At 38.1% G+C, this 24362-nt stretch overlaps 2 protein-coding genes and 1 pseudogene across 2 annotated transcripts; 2 read left to right on the plus strand and 1 right to left on the minus strand.

Moving 5' to 3' along the window:
• Window positions 1-4306: 4306 nt before the first annotated feature.
• LOC130730531 (pre-mRNA splicing factor SR-like 1) lies at window positions 4307-8765 on the plus strand (annotated as a pseudogene).
• A 1219-nt stretch (window positions 8766-9984) lies between these two features.
• On the minus strand, window positions 9985-12536 carry LOC130730532 (legumin A-like). Its single transcript, XM_057582565.1, has 4 exons — window positions 12232-12536; window positions 11842-12083; window positions 10518-11021; window positions 9985-10384 (listed from the first exon to the last, which is right to left on the minus strand). Exons 1-4 carry the CDS (start codon window positions 12521-12523, stop codon window positions 9992-9994), a joined length of 1431 nt encoding a protein of 476 aa, XP_057438548.1. The 5' UTR covers window positions 12524-12536; the 3' UTR covers window positions 9985-9991.
• Window positions 12537-19300: 6764 nt separating this feature from the next.
• LOC130730533 (conglutin alpha 2-like) lies at window positions 19301-21466 on the plus strand. The gene is made up of 3 exons (XM_057582566.1): window positions 19301-19779; window positions 19876-20123; window positions 20205-21466. The coding sequence occupies exons 1-3, from the start codon at window positions 19452-19454 to the stop codon at window positions 21318-21320; spliced, it is 1692 nt and encodes a 563-aa protein (XP_057438549.1). The 5' UTR covers window positions 19301-19451; the 3' UTR covers window positions 21321-21466.
• The last annotated feature ends 2896 nt before the right edge of the window (window positions 21467-24362 follow it).

Below are 24362 nucleotides of genomic sequence, written 5' to 3' on the forward strand. Positions count from 1 at the left end.
CTCTCTCTCTCTCTCTCTCTCTCTCTCTCTCTCTCTCTCTCTCTCTCTCTCTGCGACGTTCCACATCTCCGCCTCGCCGTCACGCAACCGCTCGATTTCTGCCTCCATGGTCGTGAGTTGGAATTAAAAAAAATGAGTTGGAATTATTTTATTAAAAAAATTAAAATGCCACGTGGAAAAGCTGACTAGGCTAAAAATCAAGCCACATCACCGTCTGGAACACTTTATCTTTAATTGGATTAAAAAAAAATTTAGGGACCAAATTTGATGCAAAAAATTTACAGGGACCAGGTTTGATTCCTTTTACAATTTCAGGGTCCAATTGACCATTTAAGCCTATAATAAATGATGTGATGAGAATAAAATAGTAAGATTGGAAAAGATGGATGGAAATTAAAAGGATCTAATGGGAAACATCAACTACATGCTGGTAATTTATAAGGATAGCCTAGATCAAGATGTAGATATGAAATTATAGCATGTTCAATAATATATACACATATAATCAAATTATAATATTTGCGTACCAAGAGTCCATGTTCTTGAACGAATCCTAATACGTGTGAGAAAATTGTTCTCTATTTTGATAAGTCTGTAGGGTAGGTTAGGTTAACTGTCTAATGGGGATACAAGTTTATAACATATCAAATGAGAGCAGAGACTTCTAACTGGGCTTAAATAAGTAACTCAACCCATCACGAGTTACTCATCAGAAAAGCCCAATAGTCATATCCATCAAGTGGTTAAGTGCTATAATTAATATTAGTTTCCAATAATTGATAGTATATTAATAATTCAAGGATTACACAATCTAACTAAATGATTAAAGCTAATCCATAAAATATCCAACACTGCATTGTCGGGTGGTTGCACCGGGTCAGACTACAAGTTCGACTTCAAAGAGCCAGTCGGTCAACATCCTATGAACACAAGGACGGATGCAAGTATTAAAGTGTAAGGGCAGATGCCCTTACTTGATTTTGAAAAAAGAAAATCATTAGTAAAAAATTTAAGTAGTAAAAGTATGTGGTTTTTTTTATAATTTTTTGGTAAAAGATCTCTTTACTTGTGTCACACATTGCTAAATGCTGTCATTTGAGTAGTAAAAATGTGGTATTTTATGACCCTTTTGGTAAAAAAAATGACATCACTTGTGTCCCTTTGGTAAAAAGTGCTCTCACTTCTAATAGTCTATATATTGCCCCCACGACAATAACTTTTTGGATTCGTCCCTAATAAACATATGAAAAGATGGTTCGAAATAACTTTCAAGCTTTCGGATTTTGAAGGAATAAATCCCCAACAGGACGAACCCAAGGTAAACATTGCATGAATTGGGGATTATGATGTTCAAAGGGTCCTAATAGATCAAGGGAGCTCACCCGACACACATTAGAGATTAGGTTTATGGTTTAATAAAATACCGACGATTGAGACCGTTTGGGGGAACCCTCGTAGGATTCGTAAATGAAGAAGTTCAAGTTGGAGGGTACATTCGATTGAAAGTAGGGTTCGCAAATAAAGAAGTTCAAGTTGGAGGGTACATTTGATTGAAAGTAGGGTTCGCAAATGAAGAAGTTCAAGTTGGAGGAGGATACATTCAATTGAAAGTGGAAAAATCGGAAGCTACCGTAAATATTTAGTGATTAATTGTGCAACTTCCTATAACTGTACAAGCAATATTATCCGTCATTCTTCTTTGAACATATTAGGTGCAATCATGTCAACAAATTAAAACACCTGAAAATGAAGTACCCAATATCACGATCGTGTTCAACTAGGAAATGTTACATGGGTTGTATTTACAATAACTATGGACCTCGATCGTGAGGCAAAGAAGCACATAGGGTATTCCTCATCGAACTAGACCCTCGAGATAGCTTCGTGGACCCAAAGATGACAAAGTTAAAAGGAATTCTCTACATGGAGAAGACTTAACGACATTAATTGTGGACAATTAGGTTATGAGGCGATTACAAATTGTTTGAGTGAATTTTTCCTATATATCTTCGAGTGAAATGAGAGGTGTGTGATCATGAAGATGAATATCTTTTTGGAGGTATTTTACATGATTTGTTATGCTTTGATAGGGGGAGATGTTGAGTGTAATTGTGTGTTTGATTTTTCTAAACGTTCCTTCATAGAATAATTATTCTTTCACACCTAAAAAATGAGGTGGAAATAGGTGGAGGAAGAGAGAAATAGGAAAAAAAGAAAAAGTACGAAAGAGAATGTATAAGAAGTGATAGATGATAAGATGAGAGATAAAAATAAAAGTAGGTAAAAATAAAGTGAAGGAAAAATGAGGTGTAAGTATATCATTATTGTTCCTTCGTATGGTAGACTCTATTCATTGGGTCTTAATTAAGTGGGAGAATTTTTTTTGCTTGGTATTTGACCATCTGCTTAAGGATTAGTCAGATTCTAGTGTGTCGAGATTGATAAACCTCTTAATTATATAGTATTTTACATGCATTTTCCGACCATTACTTGAGCCTAATTGTTGAAACTCTTACAGAACTCACAATTTTTATGATTATTTCAGGTAAAATTCGTCGCTAAATACAAACGAGTAGTTTGTGATAGAATAATTTATCTGGTAGATTTAGCAACGAAAAATAGTCGTTCCCTAAACGGATGGAAATTTCTTATATTAAACGTGAATCCATTTATTAAGTATTTTGTTCATGTAGTTGTAATGAATTATGCACGCAGCTCCATCACGGGGAGGATCAAATGAGCAATACTTATTACAATAATCAGCAATTTTACCCCAATATGCCTCACTTTTTTTGTTTCTCCCAACAACACTGTCTGTTCCATATTTAATCCACCCACTAGTTATAACCAAATTTTGCTCAGTGGTCCAATTGGCGTTTTTCCGGCGAGTAGGAGCTGAATCCTTTGCATTTGGAGTGACTTCATGACGAGCGCTCGGAACATTTGGAGTGGCTTCACCAAGACCCATTTATGTAGAAAATTCAGGAAATTCATCAAGTCCAACATTTGAAACATTTTCATTTTCTATTGGAGTAGAAGAATGACAAGGGGGTGTTTGAGATGAATAAGACATCATTGATCCATAATGTTGATTTTAATTTGGATTAGATGACGGCATGATGAAATTTGGAGAAAATCCATAACTTGGTATATTTTGGGGACCTCGTTGGTTGGAAGATTCATTTTGAATTGTGTAGTTGTTGAGATTTTGGTAGTTGAAAGAGTAATTGACAGAATTTTGGGTGTTAAAAGGGTTATTGTTGGGATTCATTTCACTAAAAATATGTTTAGAGTTACAAACAAACTAGAGGAGAAAAATGCCGTTTTTTTTGTGCCCAAATCAAATGAACCAAGTCTCTATTTATAAGCAGAAAAAAATGATGAATTTTGGTGAAAAAAAATTCATTTACTACGAAATAATTGACCCTAAATAATTATGATTAGATAAAAATCTGGAAATTACAATAACGAATGAGATTTTGTCATGTGTGTTAAGTGAGACCGGTTACTGTTCATTCAACTATGTTGAATACATTCAACATGTTGAATATTCAACACCCAATTCAACTACTTCATTGGACTCCTTCAACTGTTGAAACAGGTCTTATCCATTGTATCTTTATATAAAATTATTTAATCAGATGGTTTACTCAACTTGCTATTTAAAAGTTCCTTTTTTAATTTTATAAAATTATTTTTTTGTATATTTTTTATTATTTATTTTAAGAGTTTAATTTCTATGCACTGACGGTGTAAAGTTTTTTTACACGGTTAACCAATCAGATTTCAAGATGTGAGAAAATCTCTCTTTTTATTTAATTTCATTAATTGACGTGACACATTCTTGAAATCTGATTGACTGACAGTGTAAAAACTTTACACCATCGGTGCATCATCTTTTTCTCTTATTTTTAAAATGTGTTTTCTTACTTAGATAGATAGTTTCTTGCTAAAAAAAGAATTTACATTGATTTATCCAAACATATGAACATATTTTTCATAGTTGTTGAGGTGGACAAAATCTGATTTCAAATTTTAATTTATTTTCTGTTTAAAAAGATAATATTTTGTTGAGTTTAAGAAATTATTTTGAACGTGAAATTATTTGTTATTATATTATTAATTAAACCATTTTACATAATGGATGCATATGATATGAAGTAAAAAAAGGATTTTAATTTGAAATAGAAAGAAGAGACAAGTCTCACGCGTTTATTCTAACGCGTGACAGACACGCTTATGTTATTTTGTGCTTAATCTTTACGCAAAGTAACGTTATATATACATAAACACTTGTCTTGTGGAGTTGAGTTTGAAGAAAGAAAATATAGCGGTTGGAAGCACAACATTGAAAGCGTTGTTGTTGCTTTTGTCCCTGAACGGTTGAAGATGGCGCGAAGAAGAATCCCAGAGAGAGAGAGAGAGAGGGAAAGCGTTATTGTTCATGGCTTCTCAACAGAGAGGGTTAACCTTCGTGCTCTTCCTCTTTCTTTCTTTCTTTCTTTCTTTCTGAGATTAACGTGTTTGGCTTTCCACAGAGGGGTTTGGTTTCTCTTTCCCTCTCTTTCTTTCTTTCTTCTTGGTGCCCGATGACGACGGATTCTTCTTCGCTTTTCTGATTTAGGGTTTCCTTTTCCCGGTTGGCGTTGGATATAATGTGGCGTGAACAAGAATCACAGAGGGAAAGAAAGAGAGGTAACCCTTCTTCAATTTCTGATTTAGGGTTTTGTCTCTGCGAGAATTCTAATTACCTTATGGACCCTGTTGCCTCTGTCCCTGCTTTTTACATTTGAGGCTGACCCTTCTTGGAATCCCTATAAACGAGATGGCTAAGATGACCCTAAAGTCGCCAGAATTCTAATTTCCATTACAGACCCTTGATGGTAGTTTGAAGGCTGGGCCTTCTTGGGGTGCCTAAAGGCTTCCCCTTTCTCAGTATGGAAGTCCCTATAATGATATGATGAATATGCATGTCCCTTAAGTCCCGAGAATGGTAATTTCGATTGCCGACCCATGTTGCCTTTGTCGCGGTCCCTTTTCGGATGATGAATATGTCCCTTAAGTCCCGATAATGGTAATTTCGATTGCCGACCCATGTTGCCTTTGTCGCCGTCCCTTTTCGGATGATGAATATGTCCCTTAAGTCCCGATAATGGAAATGTCGATTGCCGACCCATGTTGCCTTTGTCGCTGTCCCTTCTCGGATGATGAATATGTCCTTAAGTCCCGATCATGATAATAATTTTGATTGACGCTGTCCCTTTTTGGATGATGAATATGTCCCTTAAGTCCCGATAATGGAAATGTCGATTGCCGACCCATGTTGCCTTTGTCGCTGTCCCTTCTCGGATGATGAATATGTCCCTTAAGTCCCGATCATGATAATAATTTTGATTGACGCTGTCCCTTTTTGGATGATGAATATGTCCCTTAAGTCCCGATAATGGTAATTTCGATTGCAGACCCTTGTTGCCTTTGTCGCTGTCCCTTTCCGGATGATGAATATGTCCCTTAAGTCCCGATATTGGTAATTTCGAGTGCCGACCCATGTTGCCTTTGTCGCTGTCCCTTTTCGGATGATGGTAATTTGAGGGCTAAGCCTTCTTGGGGTGCCTAAAGGCTTCCCCTTTCCGAGTTTTCAAGTCCCTAAAATGAGATGGTTAATTCTGGTTAATTCTGTAAACGATGTCCCTAAAGTCCTGAAAATGCTAATTTCGATTGTGGACCCTTGTTGCCTTTGTCTCTAAAACGAGACGCTTTTTAAATCTGGATAATCAATTGTACTTAACCATTCGTGCTTTACGGTGGTGATCGCAATGATCTTGTTGTGGGTGATATTGATTCTTGAAATTTTGACTCATGAGGGGAAATAGACTGATGGACTTGCTGCTTATATTGTGGACCTTCTGTTTATTGAATTTTTGTTCTGCTGCGCCATAAGGTCTTGGTTATCATTTTTGCAGTTTCCCTTATTTGTTATAATTTTTGCAGCAAATGAGCAGAGCTTTCTGCTTTGAAATTAAGTAACTTTGTCTCTCTTATTAATAGGTGTACTCAAACTAAGGCTTTTTTTTGTTTCCTGCTCATTTCATATACTTTACTGTTATTCCATCATCATTGTAATTGTTATTTTGAATTTTCACACTTATTTTCTCTTTTTGGTGTAGTAATGGCATTGTGACTTCATATTGGTGCTGAAAGTTTACATTTTGAATTTGTAACTTGGGGATTAGTGACTTATTTTGTGACCCATCATGGAGATACAGACTTCTGGCAGGCCAATTGAGTCCTTGCTTAAGAAAGTCCTTTGTATGAATATTCTGTCATCCGATTACTTCAAGGAGCTCTATCGCTTAAAAAACATACCATGAAGTTATTGATGAGATCTACAATCAAGTTGATCTCGTGGAACCATTGATGACGGGAATTGTCGTGGTCCTTCAACTTCTTGCTCTCTTCTTTACAAGTTCTTTACAATGAAGCTCACTGTCAAACAAATGCATGGGCTATTGAAACACCCTGATTCTCCTTACATAGGAGCGGTATGTAAAGGTTCTTGAAAATGTATAGGGGACTTTTCTGGTTTAAGTGGTGAGAAGTGAAATAACTGTGTGTTCATTGTGGTGCATTTGTGTCTGTGCATGCAGTTTTTATTTGCTTTATGCATGAAGATCTTTTTCACAATTTTATATTTGTAGGATCTGATGAATTAATACTTACCTTCATAATTGACCATCTTGTGTGTCAAGACAAGAGAAGATTAATCCTCATGACTCATGATACAATTTGATTTGTTTGTATATGATTTCACTTGTTTGTTGTATAATATATCTTAAATTATCATAATTGAGTCTGAGTTGAGTGTGTTAGTGGGTTTGTTGAATTTCCAATGTAAGATAGTTAAGACCAGGAGATAGTAGATAGATCATAGGATCATATGCTTCAATGATTTTTTCAATGAACCAATAACATCTCTGCCTTTTTACTTCTAATTTTCACAATGTTAGGAAGGCACCAACTTGCACCTTGTATTTCCTTCTCTAGATCTCGAGTTTTGTTTAATGAGACAATGGATGGTTTGGTTGTATTCTACCTGGCATCATCATAAGAGGTTTTCTTCAGCTGCTTTTCTACATTTTTTAATTTTTTTTAGGTCTATGTCAAGTTTCTTGGTTGTTGGATTTCTCTATCTGAGATACGTTGCTGATCCAAAGACTCTATGGAGCTGGTTTGAACCATATATAAAGGATGATGAGGTATGAGGATATGGTTATTATCTTTATAGCCCCAGAAGTCTATCGTCCAATGACATTTATTAGGTTTTTGATCTATTGTCTCTTTCTTCTTACTGTGCTCTAATAATTATATTTGTTTTTTTCTTCATTATTTGACTTAAAATAAATCGACTGTTGACTTTCTTGGATTAACATGTACTTCCCCATGACTCAAATTGGATTTTATCTACAAGGATTTTGATCAAGGTGCTGGAACTTTGATGTCACACACCTTTAATTTTTTGTAATATTCTATTTTCTACTTGGCTAACCACTATTTATAGTTGCTTCATATGGAACTATGCAAATAGCATGCCTTGTCAATATTTTTTGTGTGCCAGATGAAGTTTTAAACAAATCTATCAAGATTTTATTATTTATTTTATATTTTGTGCGTAAATGGTCCTTTTTCTAAGAATAATAGTTTACGTGTTGGGTTTCAGCTTTCTTGAATTATCATCTATTCTTGTGATACCATCTGAAAGTGCTATGCAAGTTATTATTCATATTAAAATTATGATCCTTTACTACAGGAATTTTCTCCTGAATCTAATGGACTAATGACTACAATGGGTGTATATATCCGTGATTTGCTCCGTGGACAGGTTCATTGTTATTATAATATATCTGTCTAAAGTTTACTTGAGAGCATAGTTCCTAGTTTTACCTCTTTGGACTCATGCTTTGATTTTGCTTGTAGACAATTAATTGCATTTACAGGATAAGAGCAAATAAACCCTGACCCCTTGATATAGAGGTTTTAGATGTAATGTCATACAAGGGCAATGGGAAAAAAACATTTGACTCAATTGCTGACTAGTTAAACTGAGAGTACTGTGTTCAGAGCTCTGCAACCAGAACCCAGATGCATCACAAGATTGCCAATGCAGACACGTTCGTCCTCATCCCATATTTGGAGTAACAGTATGTGGTGCTTTCAGTATCTTTGGACATGAACATTTTACACCTACAAGTAATTTCTGATAAGTACTAGTTGAAAAGTATCTTCTTTTTTCTTTCACAGATTTTTATTGTCTTTTTCTAAGAACACCACACTCTAGTTTTCAGTTAGAAAGTGAGGTTTTTTTTTTCATCTAGTTGTTTTAGAGTAGAACTTACTTTGGTCGCTGAAAGTCAGAAGTTATCAATTAATTCTGTTAAGATTAGGTTGATCCCTCATAATACGAATCCCCAGTACTTTATATTCTCCGTCGAGTCTGCACATTAGTATATTTTTTACATATACTTTTATACGCGATTAGTTGACATGTTCCTTGTTACGAGGTCTATATACTTTTAGGCTTGTTGGTGCCTAATTGTAAGAAGGCTTTGGAATACTGATTGCTGACTTTCTGAATTGATACACAGTATGCTGAGAGCTGTGAAGCAGTACCAAAGATTTATATGATATTTTGTGCAATGGCAACCCTTTCTTTTTCCATAATGAATATTTTTCTGGGATAGGGGTACCTGTTTCTCCTACTAGAAAGCGCTGGGGGGGGGGGGGGGGGGGGGGGTTTATGTTCCTAAATGATGTTTTAAAATTGAATGATTCAAACATATTCATATTCTTGGTTTAAATATAGAAGTAGCAAGTTCAAGAACTTTAAAATATGAAATTCTGCATATCTGTATCATGAATAGGTTGTGTACAGAGGTGATGTTTGCCTCATTATTCAAGCTCTGAAATAAGGGATATTGTTAATGGTTTAGAACAATTCAAGCAATGCAAAAGAGTTATTTTGTCTGGTGCTAAACTTCTCAACTGATTTCAACATGTCTCTCATGGGCTAAAGTCTTGTGTTCCACTTTTTGCTTGACATTTGCTGAAAACTTGGTTGTATTTGTTTTTTCTAAATTTTTTCACCACATCACCATTTTGCGGATACTGAAAAATGTGTAAATGGCCAGAGAAGTTTCCCTTCAAGGAGGAGGATTTCCAGCGATATGATGAGTGGGTTGATTGATTGAAGAACTATGATCACATTTTTCCACTCAAACAATTAATTTGCTTTCCTCACTTTGTATCCTATTTTTGTGTTAAATATGAATCTGGGGTTGAGTTTGAAGCTGAAGGCTTATGAGGAGCTTGGTGTTGCAGCTTCCACTTTGGTGGATGCTGTTGCTGCTAGCCCTAGCCTTTTGGTTGGGGATGTTGACCTTGATTTTGTCAAGGTTGTGGAGAAGCTGAAGGAGCATTTTGTTGCAAAGGGTGGTGGTTGGGTTGAGGAGCACTTTTTGGATGGTGGAGTTTATTGTAATTGGGGCATGGTGCTTAGGCTCTTGTGCTTGCTTTCAGAGGTTGGTTTCAGGGAGGGACATATAGACGATGAGTTGATTCGAGACCGCCCGTGTGTTGTTTTTCATGAATCAGGAGGTAGGGCACCTCTCCCTGATTGCATTCTTGAGCAAATTTGGATTGTCCGTGGACCGGATTGGAAATAGTAGTTGGTATCAAAATAGTCGTTCCCTACCATATAGATTTTTCACTTATTATAATTGTAAGCAAACGTTTTTAAGAACAATAACAAAAATTAGCATTTCAATTCTCTTTACAGAACACATCACATTTTCAATTTTACATTTAACAAAGACATCTAAGCCTTTGCTTCTTTATTCATGATCATCATTATTCTTATTACTCAGAAAAGACAAAAGTGCACATAGCCATAGGAGCACATATGTCTCGCATTCAAAAAGTTTCCCTCTCTTAGATTCTAAGCAGAGGCTCTCCTCTGAGACTGCTCACGGGGTGGAACAAGAAAGTTGAACCTGTTGTTGAACTTCACCTGCTTCGCCTGCTCCCTCTCCAGGTTGAATGCATTCTGGATCACCTCCAATGGCATCGCCTGAATCTCAGAGGTTGCACCTGCAAGCTTGGCCATCGTGGGCATGTCATTGGTCTTGAACGCCACGTAATTGAACTTGTCACTCATGGATCTTGCAGCCACAACAAAGTTTTGTGGCACAATCAGCACCTGACCCTCTTCAAGCTCCCCATCGAAGATTCTGTTTCCTTTGCAATTCACCACTTGTATCCACGCCCTTCCCCTCAATGCGTAGATTATGCTGTTTGCGTTCAGATTGTAGTGAGGCACCACCATAGCATTCTGCATTACACATGAAAAAACAGAGCAATTGAAAAACAGAGGAATTGAAAAAAAACAGAGTAAATGAAAAACAGAGCAATTGAAAAACAGAGCAATAGCCATCTTTTTGAAAAACGAGGGAAAATTAAAGTACCCTGTTGAGAGAACCATGCTCAGCGCTGAGTTTGAGGAACCTAAGAGCTGGGAAGTCAAAGCCGGTGGCTGTTTTGATGCGACCAGCTTGAGGGTTAAAGATGTCAGGGGAGGAGGATTTGCCAATGTTCATGCGGAGTCTCACGGTGCAGATGGTTTCCTCAAGGCCATTTCTCCTGCTTCCACCTCTGCTTTGGTGGCGGCTTGGGCGGTCCTCCTCCTCATCTTCCTCTTCTTCGCTGCCTCGGCGATGTGATTGCCTCTCTGGTGGGGTTATGACGCTGAGGCCTCCTTTGACTCTAACAATGGCTCCCTTGTCCTGCTCTTCGTCCCTTCCTTGGAGCTTGTGAACTATGTTCCTGTCGATGTTCAAGGCATCTTCCAAGAATTCTCCACCGAAGCCGCTGAAAATGTTTCCACCTTGGTTCTCTTCTTCCCTTCCTCTCACCTCCTGTCGCTGGTATTGTAGGAACTCTTGCTCTTGATTCCCAGAAAGATAGAATCTCTGTCACAAGCAAATAATTGCCAAAATCTATTAGAGCGTGTTTGTTTCACCATTTATAGAAATGCGTAAGTAACTCCATTCAGATAAATGACATTGAAGTTAGCATGGTATTCCAAGAAACAAAATGTGATTGAATGTACTAATACATGAAAAACCAAATATACTCTTAATGCCTGTTTGGTAATAGAATTATTGGATAAGCATCTACTAAAAAATTAAATTAGGTAAATGAAAATGATCTTTCCTTTGTAAAAGGAAGGAGTACTTAGTGTTAGAACTTACTCTTACCAATTGGTTAAGAAAATGTTTTGGCACCACCCAAGATTAAGAAAGAAAGAATAAATCATTGATTTATATGACAGTGATAAAATATGAGGGTAAATGAAATGTATGTCAAGTGTTTGTCTCTATATAATGAGGTATTTAGAAGTCAAAAATAATTTGTTCAGTAATATACTTAAATATCCGTACAAATATTTATCTCTCTTCTTATAAAATCATATTACTTAGACATATAAATCGCAGAGCAAACATCTCTTTTTTTTCTTATAAAATCACATCATATATCACAATAATTATTATTATTATTATTTTACGTGTCTATTGGATGTATTTATTGTACAATTATGTACTAATATTCCTTGTTTATATAGTGTCATGACAATCTTTAGACTATATAGCGTTACTATAGTCAAATCATGGACATCACTTATCAAATTATCATGTTTTAGTGGTGAACATGCAGGGTGAGTACGCCAAAAATGAATCAGGCTTGGAGTTATTTGGTAACTAATGCATGCATGGTTGGTAGGTAGCTCACCCTAGGCATCTGATCAAGCTGGTTGAGGTAGCTGCCTGTGTCAATAAGAGAAACAGCAATAACAGGAGTTTCTTCCTCATTGTACATCCAGAAAACAACACCTGGAGGCACTGCGATCACATCACCTTCCCTGAACCGGTTCACCTTCTGGTGCCTGTCTCGGCGCCCCTGTTGATCAGATTCAAATGGCTCTTCAACAGTCTCAGGACAACCTGGAAATATCATGCCAAATATTCCACTACCTGTTCCACAACAAAAAAAAAACCACAATATCAGTTAGAAACATAACATGTTAAGTATAATATGCTCCTAATGTGTTAAAATTAATTTACAGATAAATCATTTCAATATGTGAAAAATAGAAAATTTGAAGTGGATGAATGAATGAACCTTGTTGGATGAAAATTTCCTGGGGAGCATTGGAGTAAGAGGGTCTTTTAAGGCCATTGCGGCGGAGGGTGCAGCGAGATAAGGCCACACCGGCACACCGGAATTGGTTGTTGGTGGGGTTCCATGTCTCAATGTAGCCAGCTTCAGACTCTATGCGGTTATCTGGTTTAAGTGCATTAAGGCGTTCAAGCTGGCACTCGTTTTGTTGCTGCGACTGCTGTCGGATAGCAAAGCAGCCACCAAAGAGAAGAAAACAGAAGGAGAGGGAAAGCGCAAAAAGCTTATAAGCCATTATTAATGGTGAAGGAGAGAATGTTTGCTTGTTTGGTGTGAAGCGGAGAACCTGAGGGGCTGGTGATTTATAGGGTGGAGAGGAGGGTGGAGGAAGGACACGTCATAGAATGTGGGGTGGTGAGCATTAGACACTCTTCAGCTTGCATGGCTATGGAAGCTTTGTGTGTTACACCTCATCTTGTGTGACAGGGCAGGTGGCCTCAACACGCTGGCAACATCGATCCATAACGAAACAGAGACCAAGCTTGTTTTAATTTGTTCTGTTCTGTGTTGCAGTTGTTGGCTATGTGTTCACAATTATGAATGGGAGGACTGAGTTTGCAGGTGCAAGGTTAAATCCAGCAATGGTGCCTTGGAGGCTTGGACCAACACCGTTTCATGTGTAATCACAGTGGACTGGGCTGTTTTTGGCAAGCATAATTACTGCTTCAGTAGTGATTTGATTGGGTGGATATATAGAGAAAATGAGACCGTCCTCTGGTTGTTATAAATCTAGTAATGGTTCTTGGGGGACCGTCAACAAAATTGTTGTCTTGCAATGTTTAAGGATCCAAGACCAAGTTTATTACAAATGATGTGTCTCATTTTTTTTTTTGGTCGAATATGATGGCATCAGTAGATAGCATCTTTGTACTTCCTCCTTGTTCTCAGCCGGCACAAGAAGTTACCGGCCCAATGTACAGTTTAATGGATCCACAGCTAAGTGAACTACATAATGATCAGCCGAAAAAGGCTAAAAGTGAGTTTCATTTCATTTAATTTATAGCTAAGCAGACTCAAACCGACACATTCATAACGTCACGACAAGATTACTTGCAAGCAACTATTATCTCGAAAGGCTTATATGGATGACATTATTAAGGTACAACTCCTCGTGTACAAGTCTAGGATTTCATGGAGAACCAGAGGAATTTATAAGTTATAAACTTATAATTATTAGACCAACAACGCTCACCACTTTTCACACAAACTGGTATTCAGGTGCAGTCCAATTGATAATAAACTTCATGCTTCAGTAATGTTTTAACGGTTGGAAATTATAATATTCAATAGTATTGAATAATTAAACTGGACCCCCTAGACAATAAGCAAGTGAAAATAAATGATTAATGGCAACTAATAAACTGGTCTAATTCACCAACATGATAGTGAATTAAACTATTGAAATGACATAATTTTAGCATAATAATAAGAATACAAATTAAGAAAAGGAAGAACACATACTCGCACTAGGATGAGACTGTTCTTTGCTGCAAACTCCCACATATTATCCTTCAAGACAAAGATACATAAACTTGTTTAAAGTTGTGTTGTATCCACATTTACCACCAGATTTTATGCAACCATCATATTTGTCCTTGTCCACGATACCCCACTCAACCTCGCCCTCAAATTCGACCGCTAAAACAGATTCCACATAGGAGTTATTTTGGAAAGCATCTTTTAAGACGCGAACTGTAATGTTATTTTTACAACCCACATGAGCAAAACTGACCACATTACTAATTAACAAATTTATTACTACTTAGGATTGATTACTAATTGTATGGCCAGTCTGAGAGGACCACCCATAAGAAGTAGGGTGCTATCAAATTCGTGCTTCAATTTCTTTCCAATTTGGTCAACTAATTCAGCATCATCCTGTGAAAACACAAGAAGTAGAAGGTTCAATAGAAAGGAAGGACATTAAATCAATAAGAACGAGGGTAGTACTGAATATACCTAGGGCACATTCATCAGACTTTCCAAGGGGCCTTGCCTCAGAAACTTCAGAGTATGTACAACAGATTTTATCCTCTCTCAAATGAGAGCAAACATTCCTCCAGCAGCTTGCTTTCCTTCTGAAAAAATAACACAAGTTTGTGCATCCAGACTAGCCGTTCAAAGATTAAAATGAACTCAAAATTACAAGTTATAATAGAATAATACCTCTAGGACATGAATCTGGTAAGCTGAAATTGGTATTGGTGAGTTGTGTGGATAGAGCTAGTCGTAAAACTTGAGGTTTTTTCACATACAGCCTTGTCAAAGACATCAAGAAGCTTATTCAAGAATCCATATAGAGTCAGATGAGTGACCGCGCAAGTGACCATCAACATCTTGACTGAGAATCTCAGTAGAATTGAGCTCAAGATCATTTCTGGATTCTTGAATAAGCTTCATGATATCTTTGACAAATTATTTCTTGTTGTTTTAGTCAAAGATATTACTTCGTAAAATGATTCGTCTTAGTATTTTTATGAAGCTCACATATAATTTAGGAAATTGATTTCATGTTTTCTTTATAAAGAGACTAACTTATATTGACTTTTAGAATGTCAATATATCTATTTATCTATCTATCTACATGCATGCACGCAACACACACATAGCACGCACAAACACATTTATGTATATAAGCGGTGTCCAAGTGTCCTACTATTTGAAGATTAACTGTGTTAGGGTGTTGTTGTCGTGTCGTGTCGTGTCGAAGTATCGTGTTATAGTCGGAGCTTCATAGGTAAGGACTTATCCTAGTAGAACTAGTGAAATTCAGTAATGTTTTAACTGTTAGAAATTATAATATTCAATGGTATTGACTAATTAAAATGGACCACCCTAGACAATAAGCTAGTGAAATTAAATAATTAATAACAGCTAATGAACTAGTCTAATTCACCGACATGCTAGTGAATTAAGCTATTGAAATGACATAATTTTAGCATAATAATAAGAATACAAATTAAGAAAAGGAAGATCACATACTCGCAGTAGGATAAGACTGTTCTTAGCTGCAAACTCCCACATATTGTCCTTCAAGACAAAGACACATAGACTTGTTTATAGTTATGTTTTATCCACATCTTCTACCATATTTTATGCAATCATCACATCTTTCCCCGTCCATGACACCCCACTCAACCTCACCCTCTAATCCGACCGCTAAAACAGATTCCACATATGAGTTATTTTTGAAAGCATCTTTTAAGACGGGAGCTGTAATGTTATTTCTACACCCACATAAGCAAAACTGACCACATTACTAATTAACAAATTTATTACTACTTGGGATTGATTACTACGTGTATGGCCAGTCTGAGAGGACCACCCATAAAAAACAGGGTGCTATCAAATTCGTGCTTCAATTTTTATCCAATTTGGTCAGTTAATTCAGCATCATACTGTGAAAACACAAGAAGTAGAAGATTCAATAGGAAGGAAGGGCATTAAATCAATAAAAACGAGGGTAGTACTGAATATACTTAGAGCACATTCAACAAACTTTCCAAGGGACCCTGCCTCAGAAACTTCAGAGTATGGACAACAGATTTGTATCCTCTCTCAAATGAGAGCGAACCTTCCTCAAACAACTTGTTTTCCTTCTGAGGAAGTAGCACACGTTTGTGCATTCAGACTAACCATTCAAAGATTAAAATGAACTCAAAATTACAAGTTATAATAAATAATACATCTAGGACACGAATCTGGGCAAGTTGAAATTGGTATTGGTGAGTTGTGTGGATAGAGATATTCGTGCACTTTGAATTTTTTTCCACATTCGGCCCTGTCAAAGACACCATGAAGCTTATTCAAGAATCCAGAAAGAGGAAGACGAGTGACCGCACTAGTGACCATCAACATCTTGATTGAGAATCTCAGCAAAATTGAGCTCAAGCTCCTTTATGGATTTTTGAATAAGCTTCATGATGTCTTTGATAGATTAGCCCTTTTTTTATTATAGTCAAAGAGATTACTTTGTAAAAAAAATTCTCTTAGTATTTTTATGAAGCTCACATACTGTTTAGGAAATTGATTTCATGTTTTCTATCTACACGCGTCACGCAGCACGCACACACACATTTATGTATATAAGTGGTGTCCAACTGTACCTACTTTTTGAAGATTAGCCGTGTTAGGGTCTCGATGTCGTGTTGGAGTCGGTGCTTCATAGTGTACGACCCTTACCACGCCTATAAATATATGTTTGATTGTCAAATTACGTAAGTATTACTTATTTGTTATTTATTGTTCATCTATAACATTGAGACTCCCTCTAAATATTATCATACTAACTTGAGCGTCTGAGTGTCTTTGCAAGTTTATCCCCTACCGTGTCAACTTCGCATCTCCTTGCCGGAAGATTTTCTAGAATCATGCATCACCACAAATGATCAACAACCTCATCTTGCTCATATTTTGGAAGAGCAAGATGATGTACGGTGTGTTAGATACTATTACTACGATTGATCAGTCAATCTTCTTTATGGCTCAAAGTCACTTGCCCTAAGAAACTAAAGGAAATGGATGTCATGTGGGTTCCCTAAATTAAAGTAATAAATCTAAGTAGTTTCATCCTAATCATACGGTTCAAGTTTCTTGAATACGTGAATACAGGTTATCTTTGGCTACAGGATAATTAGTGTTATCTCTTAGTTAATTTGTAATTTTACCAAACAGGCAAGCTCAAACGAAATCTTGCGTGAAGGAATGTGTTAAAATAATAATATAAAATCACTCATGTGTCATTGACTCTACAACGTAAGCTTTTGGGATTATTATTGTTTGACATAATAACGAAGTCTCTATGATCAAGCGATCTAGAGTTCTATAACTACAACCCATAATTCTTCTATTAAAAGGTTGAATTTCAGCACATGATATATAAGCATGTGCATTTTTCACGCTTCAAACCCCAAACAGACAAGTCCAAATAAAACGGGTTCTTACGTGAAGATGCGTGTTAGTATAACAAATTAATTAAGGGCTCGTTTGGTGCGACGTATAGTATTAGGCCTGATAGTATAAGCCCTGATAACTTTCTTATACTATCCAGCGTTTGGCCATACTCTGTATAATTTACCATATCGTTTAAATTAATGCAATTTTATGTTTCGTGAAGTATTGAATAATGATATATAATAAAAATCAGATATGAATGTGATTATAACAGTGGTGGCGGTGGTGATGGAAGTGGTGGTAGGTTGGTGGTGGTGGTGGCAATGGTGATAGGTTGGTGTTGTTGGTGGTGGTGGTGACAGTGGAGATAGGTTGGTGGTGGTGGCAGCAGCGATGGTGGTTGTGTTGGTGGCGATGATAGGGTGGTGGTGGTGGTGGGAAGGCGGCTGCGGTAGGGTAGCGGTTACGGTGGAGGGTGGAGGCAATGGTGGTGGTGGTGGTGGTGGTGGCGATAGGGTGGTGGTTGTGGTGTTGGTGGTGGCAATAGAGTGGTGGCGACAATTATGGTGGTGGTGGTGATAGGGTGGTGGTTGTGGTGTCGGTGGTGGCGTTGGTTGCGGCGGCGGTGGTGGTGGTTGTGGTGTTGGCGACGATAGGGTGGTCGTGGTGGTGGTAAGGCGGTGGCGGTGGTGACTGCAGTAGGGTGGCGGCGACGGTGGAGGGTGGAGGCAATGGTGGTGGTTGTGGTGTCGGTGGTGACAATAGAGTGGTGGCGGCAATTATGGTGGTGGTGGTGGTGTCGATAGGGTGGTGGTTGTGGTGTCGGTGGTGGCAATAGAGTGGTGGCGGCAATTATGGTGGTGGTGAGATAGGGTGGTGGTTGTGGTGTCGGTGGTGTCGATAGGCGGTAGTTGGCGGCAACACCAGTGGTGACGGTAGGGCGGCGACGGCGGTGGTGATCGGGTGGTGGCGGCAACACCGGTAGCGGTGGTGGTGCCAATGGTGGTGTAAGTTGGCAGCAATGGAGGGTGGTGGTGATGGTGACTTATACGTCACAACCTTATCATGCCTTATCCATCACTCACATGATGGATTAAATAATACGTCATTTTAACGTATAAGGGGACTTTGATGGATAAGCTTATACAATACAATGCCATCACCAAACAATAGATAAACTCATAATGTATTGTATAAGCTTATACTATCATGCCTAATACGGCGTGCCAAACAAGCCCTAAGCGATCATGGAACCCGAAACCCAAATTGAGGTGTCAAAAATTTGAATCTAAAATCATATGCACTCTAGATAAGAGCATCTCCTTTATGTGTCTTAGGGATAAGAACCATTTGCTTAAATTTGCAACCTATTAGGGGAACTTGATGTGGAGGTTCAGTTTATTAACCAATATTTTAAAGATTTGCGGCTTATAAAAACAACTGGTTTTTAAAATTAAATCCACTCTTTCTCTCTCATTTTATAAACAAAAACAAAAAATTTACAGAATATTATGAGACTCAACTACAATTAAAATAAAGAAAATATTAAAAAAATATGTATTAGTAAGGACACAAGCTTAACACATAAAAAGTTGTATAAATAATTAAATTCGGTATATATATTAAAAATTCCAGATACATCACTAGCTATATATATTTACATTTACATGTGAAACAAGAACGATGTACACAATATAATACACATGGCCAAATCACCAAATGCATAGGACTGGAATCGAAAGCGACACTAATTAACACTTTGTTTAGTAAAGAATAGAGGAATTAGAGAAGAGACCAAATGAGTAGAGAGAACAAGATTAGAGCATCACAAAACATATAGCAGCTGACACATGAATATTTAATATCACTCGGTGCGTTTTTTTCTGATTTGTTTTATATCGATCGATCGGTGAATTTTGTTTCCCTAACAAAACAAATTGATAAGACGAATTGAAGGAAGGAAGCGTAGGGTGCCACTACTGTAAACTCTAAATATTGCTGCTTATTAGGCATGATGATCAGAAGCGGAGAATCAGAAGTGATAGAGGGTCCCATAGCACCGCAAGCAAGGGCAATAAACTTCGATGAGGTGTAAGAAATCAGAGTTGGATATGCATGCATGGTGAAAAATGTCTCCATCTCAGCAACTCACATTCGTAACGTGTCACTCCTTCAAGCTTCTCTCTAGTCTATAAAATAAACCACCACTTAGTAGCATCGATCCCTCATCAGTTAAGTGTGTCTATCAGTATCATGATCCATTGTCTATTATGATACTAATGGCCAAGCCTCATTCTGTTTGCTTTCTTTTCTTTCTGCTTTTCTTCACCTGTTGCTTAGCACGCCACGTGCCAACTCAGTCTCAGCAGCAGAGCCAGAGCCAGAGCCAGTTCAAAGAATGCCAGCTCGATAGCATCGATGCGTTGGAACCTGATAACAGCATAGAATCAGAAGCAGGTCTCACTGAGACATGGAACGCTGCCAACCACCCTGAGCTCCGCTGCGCCGGTGTCGCTATCCTCCGCCGCACCATCAACCCTAGTGGCCTCCACTTACCATCCTACACTACCTATCCCGAACTACATTTCGTTGACCAAGGTCAGTCAAACTTCTCCCACACTCCATCCCCATTTTTAAATTAACAATTAATCTCTCTAAATGCAATTAATTAATCCAATATTTAATATATTTCAGGAAAGGGAGTGATTGGAATGGTGATCCCGGGTTGTGCGGAGACGTATGAAGAGCCACAAGTGCAGCGGCCGCAGCAGCAGCACGAACGCGACCGCCACCAGAAAGTTCGTTACCTCCGCCATGGTGACGTTATCGCCGTTCCTCCTGGCGTTCCTTACTGGACCTACAACTACGGCAAAAACCCTCTCGTCATCATCACTCTCCAAGATACCACCAACAACCTCAACCAACTAGATCCAACTCCTACAGTAATTAATCAAAATTAACTAATTCATTACACACATAATTTTTGTTGATAATCATAATTAATTAACTTGTCAATTTTGCAGAGATTCTACATTGCTGGAAAACCAGAAAAAGAACACTCTGAGTCAGAATCAGAATCAGAATCAGAGAGTGGGAAACGCAAGGAGAAGAAGAAGGAAGGAGGAGTTAACAACATGTTCGGTGGATTCGATTCAGCGTTCTTATCACGAGTGTTGAAAGTGAAGGAAGATCTCATCAGTAAGCTCCAGTCTCCGAAAGATGATCGCAAGAAACAAATCATACATGTCAAAGGTGGACTCAGCATCATCAGACCACCATTAGAGCAAGAAATCAGAGAAACAGAACAAAGAGAAGAAGAAGAAGATGAACCTAGAGAAGGTGAACACCGTGAATGGCGTAGAGAAAGAACACGCAGAAAAGAACGTGAAGGAGAAGAAGGAGAAGAGGAAGTGGTAGAAGAGAAAGAAACCGAAACCAAAACCAAAACGAAAACGCGGGAGAAACATGAAAGAAGAGGTGAAGGTGAAGAAGGAGAAGAGGAAGAGGAACGAACCAGGACTAGAACACGAGAAAGGCGTGAGCGGCGTGAAGGGCAAAAGGGTCAAAGCAATGCTCTAGAGGAAACGGTTTGCACGATGAAGCTACACGAGAATCTCGCGGATCCTTCACGCGCGGATATATTCAACCCACGCGCAGGGCGCGTGAGCACGGTCAACAGTTTGACCTTACCCGTTCTGAAGAAGCTGAACCTAGGTGCGGAGTGGGTGAACCTGTATAAGAACGGTGTGTACGTGCCACACTGGAACATAAACGCGAACAGTGTGATGTACGTGACGAGGGGGAAGGGGAGGGTGCAGGTGGTGAATTGCGAGGGGGAGTCGGTGTTTGACGGGGAGGTGAAGAGGGGACAGGTGGTGGTTGTGCCGCAGGGGTTTGGGGTGGCGAAGCAGGCGGGGAGTGAGGGGTTGGAGTATATAGCTTTTAAGACGAATGATATGGCGATGATTAGTCCGTTGGTGGGGATGAACTCGGCGATTAGTGGGACTCCGGCGGAGGTGCTTGGCCATGCTTTTGGGCTGAGTCCGGAGGAGGTGAGGGAACTGAAGAATAATAGGAAGGAGAGTATTTTGGCTAGTCCTCATGACTCTCGTGAGGATGCCTACATTTCCATGGTGTAACTGTAACATACTGTGTTATATAATAAGAATAATAAAATAATATGGTGTACCCCATCTGGATGCAGACTTTATGGTGGTTGTATAATAGTCGTCATTAATAAAATTGCAATCCCATTCTTGAGAATAAAGTGTTAACTATTTTCATAGTTTTCTACTATGAGATTTGTCTAAATAAACCTAAAGTTTCACTTAAATCAGAAGCTAGTCCTAGGTGGAATAACATCAAAGATAAGTTTTAACTTTATATGATTGGTCGAATGATGTAACTTACATTTAACTTAGTCTCACAAGTCAAACTCCTCTTTCTATATATTCATCGGTCGTCATCAGTAAATTAAAAGAAAAAAATCAAAATATAGAACTGGAGGGAGTATATGTTTATTGTTCAATCACAAATTCAATAAATTGTGTAACATAAGTAAAACTAGTTTACACTTCTACTTCATCAAAACTAAAATTAGAAAAGTTACATGACTCCATGTCTAGCTCCATCTAAATTTGTAAACTAATTTCGATTATATTAATGATGAGTAATAATGCTATAAGCACTTTATTTTTGTCAATGGTGAAACTTCCATTGAAAACTAACTGGCTAAAACCCAATACAATATAGGGTACAAGGCCCAAAGCACCGGCGTACCTGAGAGCCCAAAATAAGGCAACAAACACCGGCCAAACAATACCAAGTGATACCCTGGCCTAAAAGTTACCCCATGTGCCACATGCACTAGATAATTGAGATAAGTACAAGAAGATGGGGAGCACAATAGAAGTTAGTGCAGTGTTATATAATTTTTAATCTGAACATTTGTTAAAGAAGTAGAAGCCCAAAACAATTTCAAATGGGTTATAAACTGTAGTGAAAAAATAGCCAGAAGTTACACGGAGTGGGCTACTTCTTTGGGTCACCAATATAATTTACTTTTTCTCTCAATCTGATGATAATCTATGCTATTGACAAAAATAATACCTGGTAGTCTGGTACTTCTTTGAATCTATCTATTACTTACTAAAGCTCAAGCAAAGAGAAAGTTCAATTTCACTATTCATTTGGGAGAGTGGATCTCAACCATCCGTTTTTTCAATCCTATGGTTGATGGAGACTCTCTGAGTCACTATTCAGAAGAGATCTCAAATCTTGACCATTAGTTTCAACTTCAATCCAACGACCACTTCTGTTCCCCACCTACCCACACATCAACTACATACTACAGTACCTATCTCCTGCATACACTGTTCATACGCCATCACCAACTGGCAACTACACTCCCATACGCCATCACCAACTGGCAACTACACTCCATCATTCAGTACACTACCACTAACTCCATTCTCATCATTCACTTTCTCCCTGTTTCGAAAGAGGGTACAACAATGCAAGATTGGCGTTGGATGGTATTAATTTTGCAAAGTCAAACACTTTCGTGTGACAGATCAACTGCAGTTCTTTTAACGTCCTCAAGCTAATACGTTCTAACTTCTAAGTTGTAGTTATTTGAAACTAAGATAATTGGTTTAGTTGCTGTGTTGAAGTGTAATTTGGGTGCTTTTTAAATGGGTTGTGGTTACCTATCACCCAATATCACTAAGATCATGTGGATTGTTTTGTGATTTGAATCAATTGAACTGGTTGTCCACAACTATCACATCCCTTATGTTTTGGCATCTAATTCCATATGTTGCGTATTTTAATATCATTTTTGACATTATTCATATAATTTTATCTCTCTTAAATTTAGCCATTCAACAATGTATTAGTTAGTTGTTCATATAAAATTTAAGTAGTTACAAAACCAGATAAAATTACGTATTAAGGATCTGTGCATCGCAAAAATTTTAATCAGAGTGTAGTCACATTTCACAACGAAGGGCTAGTATATTTAGTGGTGGGACTGGTTCCTTGGGTTTTGATTTGGTCAAACTGTCAAAGTAGTGGCTGAGGGACGAGGGAAATATGGTTTAATGCCTTTCAATGAGATGAAATGCATAGAAAAAGAAAGTCCCGGACTTATACTCTTCTTATACACTTAAATTAAAATAGTACATGTGACACCCCCTTCCTGAATGACGTCAACTCAGAGAGTGGAAAGAAGACGACACAGTTTTTTTTTTGTTTGACTATTAACTCTTTTTGACTAACTTTCCTTAAGTACAACAAACTTTCAAATCTCAACTCAACTTCTTATCGGGATTAAGGCGGAATATCATAATCTCTTCTCAAACTCAAAATAAAAGTAGACAACGCCTATCCCTATACAATCTGAAACCTAATTCTACATCCTTACGTATAACTCTGCTTGAGTCCTATTCTCCGAACCACCGACAGCTACCATGGTTTAATAGCTTCGGCAAACAGCAATCAACTCGATCTAAGCTCATCTCAATCTTTCACCTGAAAATGTTAACCACTGGAGGGAGTGAGCTACCAACAATATAAGAACATGAATGTGTCAGTAGCACCGACTCGAGTCACATGTCGGTCGGCCAAGCACAATCCATATTCAAGATATATCAATATTATTATATCATAATATAATCATAGCATATCAACAAACACGTAAAATATGATGCAGCGTGAGTATTCACCACCTTATCACTCATTTCCTTCAGTCCGACTTCGCCCCCATTGCGTCATGGGTTAAGAGGGTCCCTTGCCTGACCTTTTTAATTTATTTAGGTTGCATTAGGGCCTGAAGCTTTTAGCTTCACACTCTTCGGAAGGTCGTCTCGGGAATATGGACACTCCTTACAGTCCACTCTTTACCGGACAATATCGCTCAGTAGCGTTTCCGACAGAAATACACGACACAACTCTTTGCCTTAAGCTTCTTTCCAGCCCGACCTCAGGAATCCATGTCGTAACCGACAACAGAGGTGTACCGCCGTGTAAGTCTCGAGCCTATTCATCTCTGAACAAGGCCACCATTGGCGTCTCTGTATTCCCACTCTCTCTAGTGGTAGTGACAGCACCTTCCTACTCCTTATTGCTTCTTGTGTTTTCATATGCAATACATATACCTCCTTATTTCTCCGCTATCATTT

This window comes from Lotus japonicus, chromosome 1, assembly GCF_012489685.1.
Source record: "Lotus japonicus ecotype B-129 chromosome 1, LjGifu_v1.2".
In the NCBI taxonomy this organism is placed as follows: Eukaryota; Viridiplantae; Streptophyta; class Magnoliopsida; order Fabales; family Fabaceae; genus Lotus; species Lotus japonicus.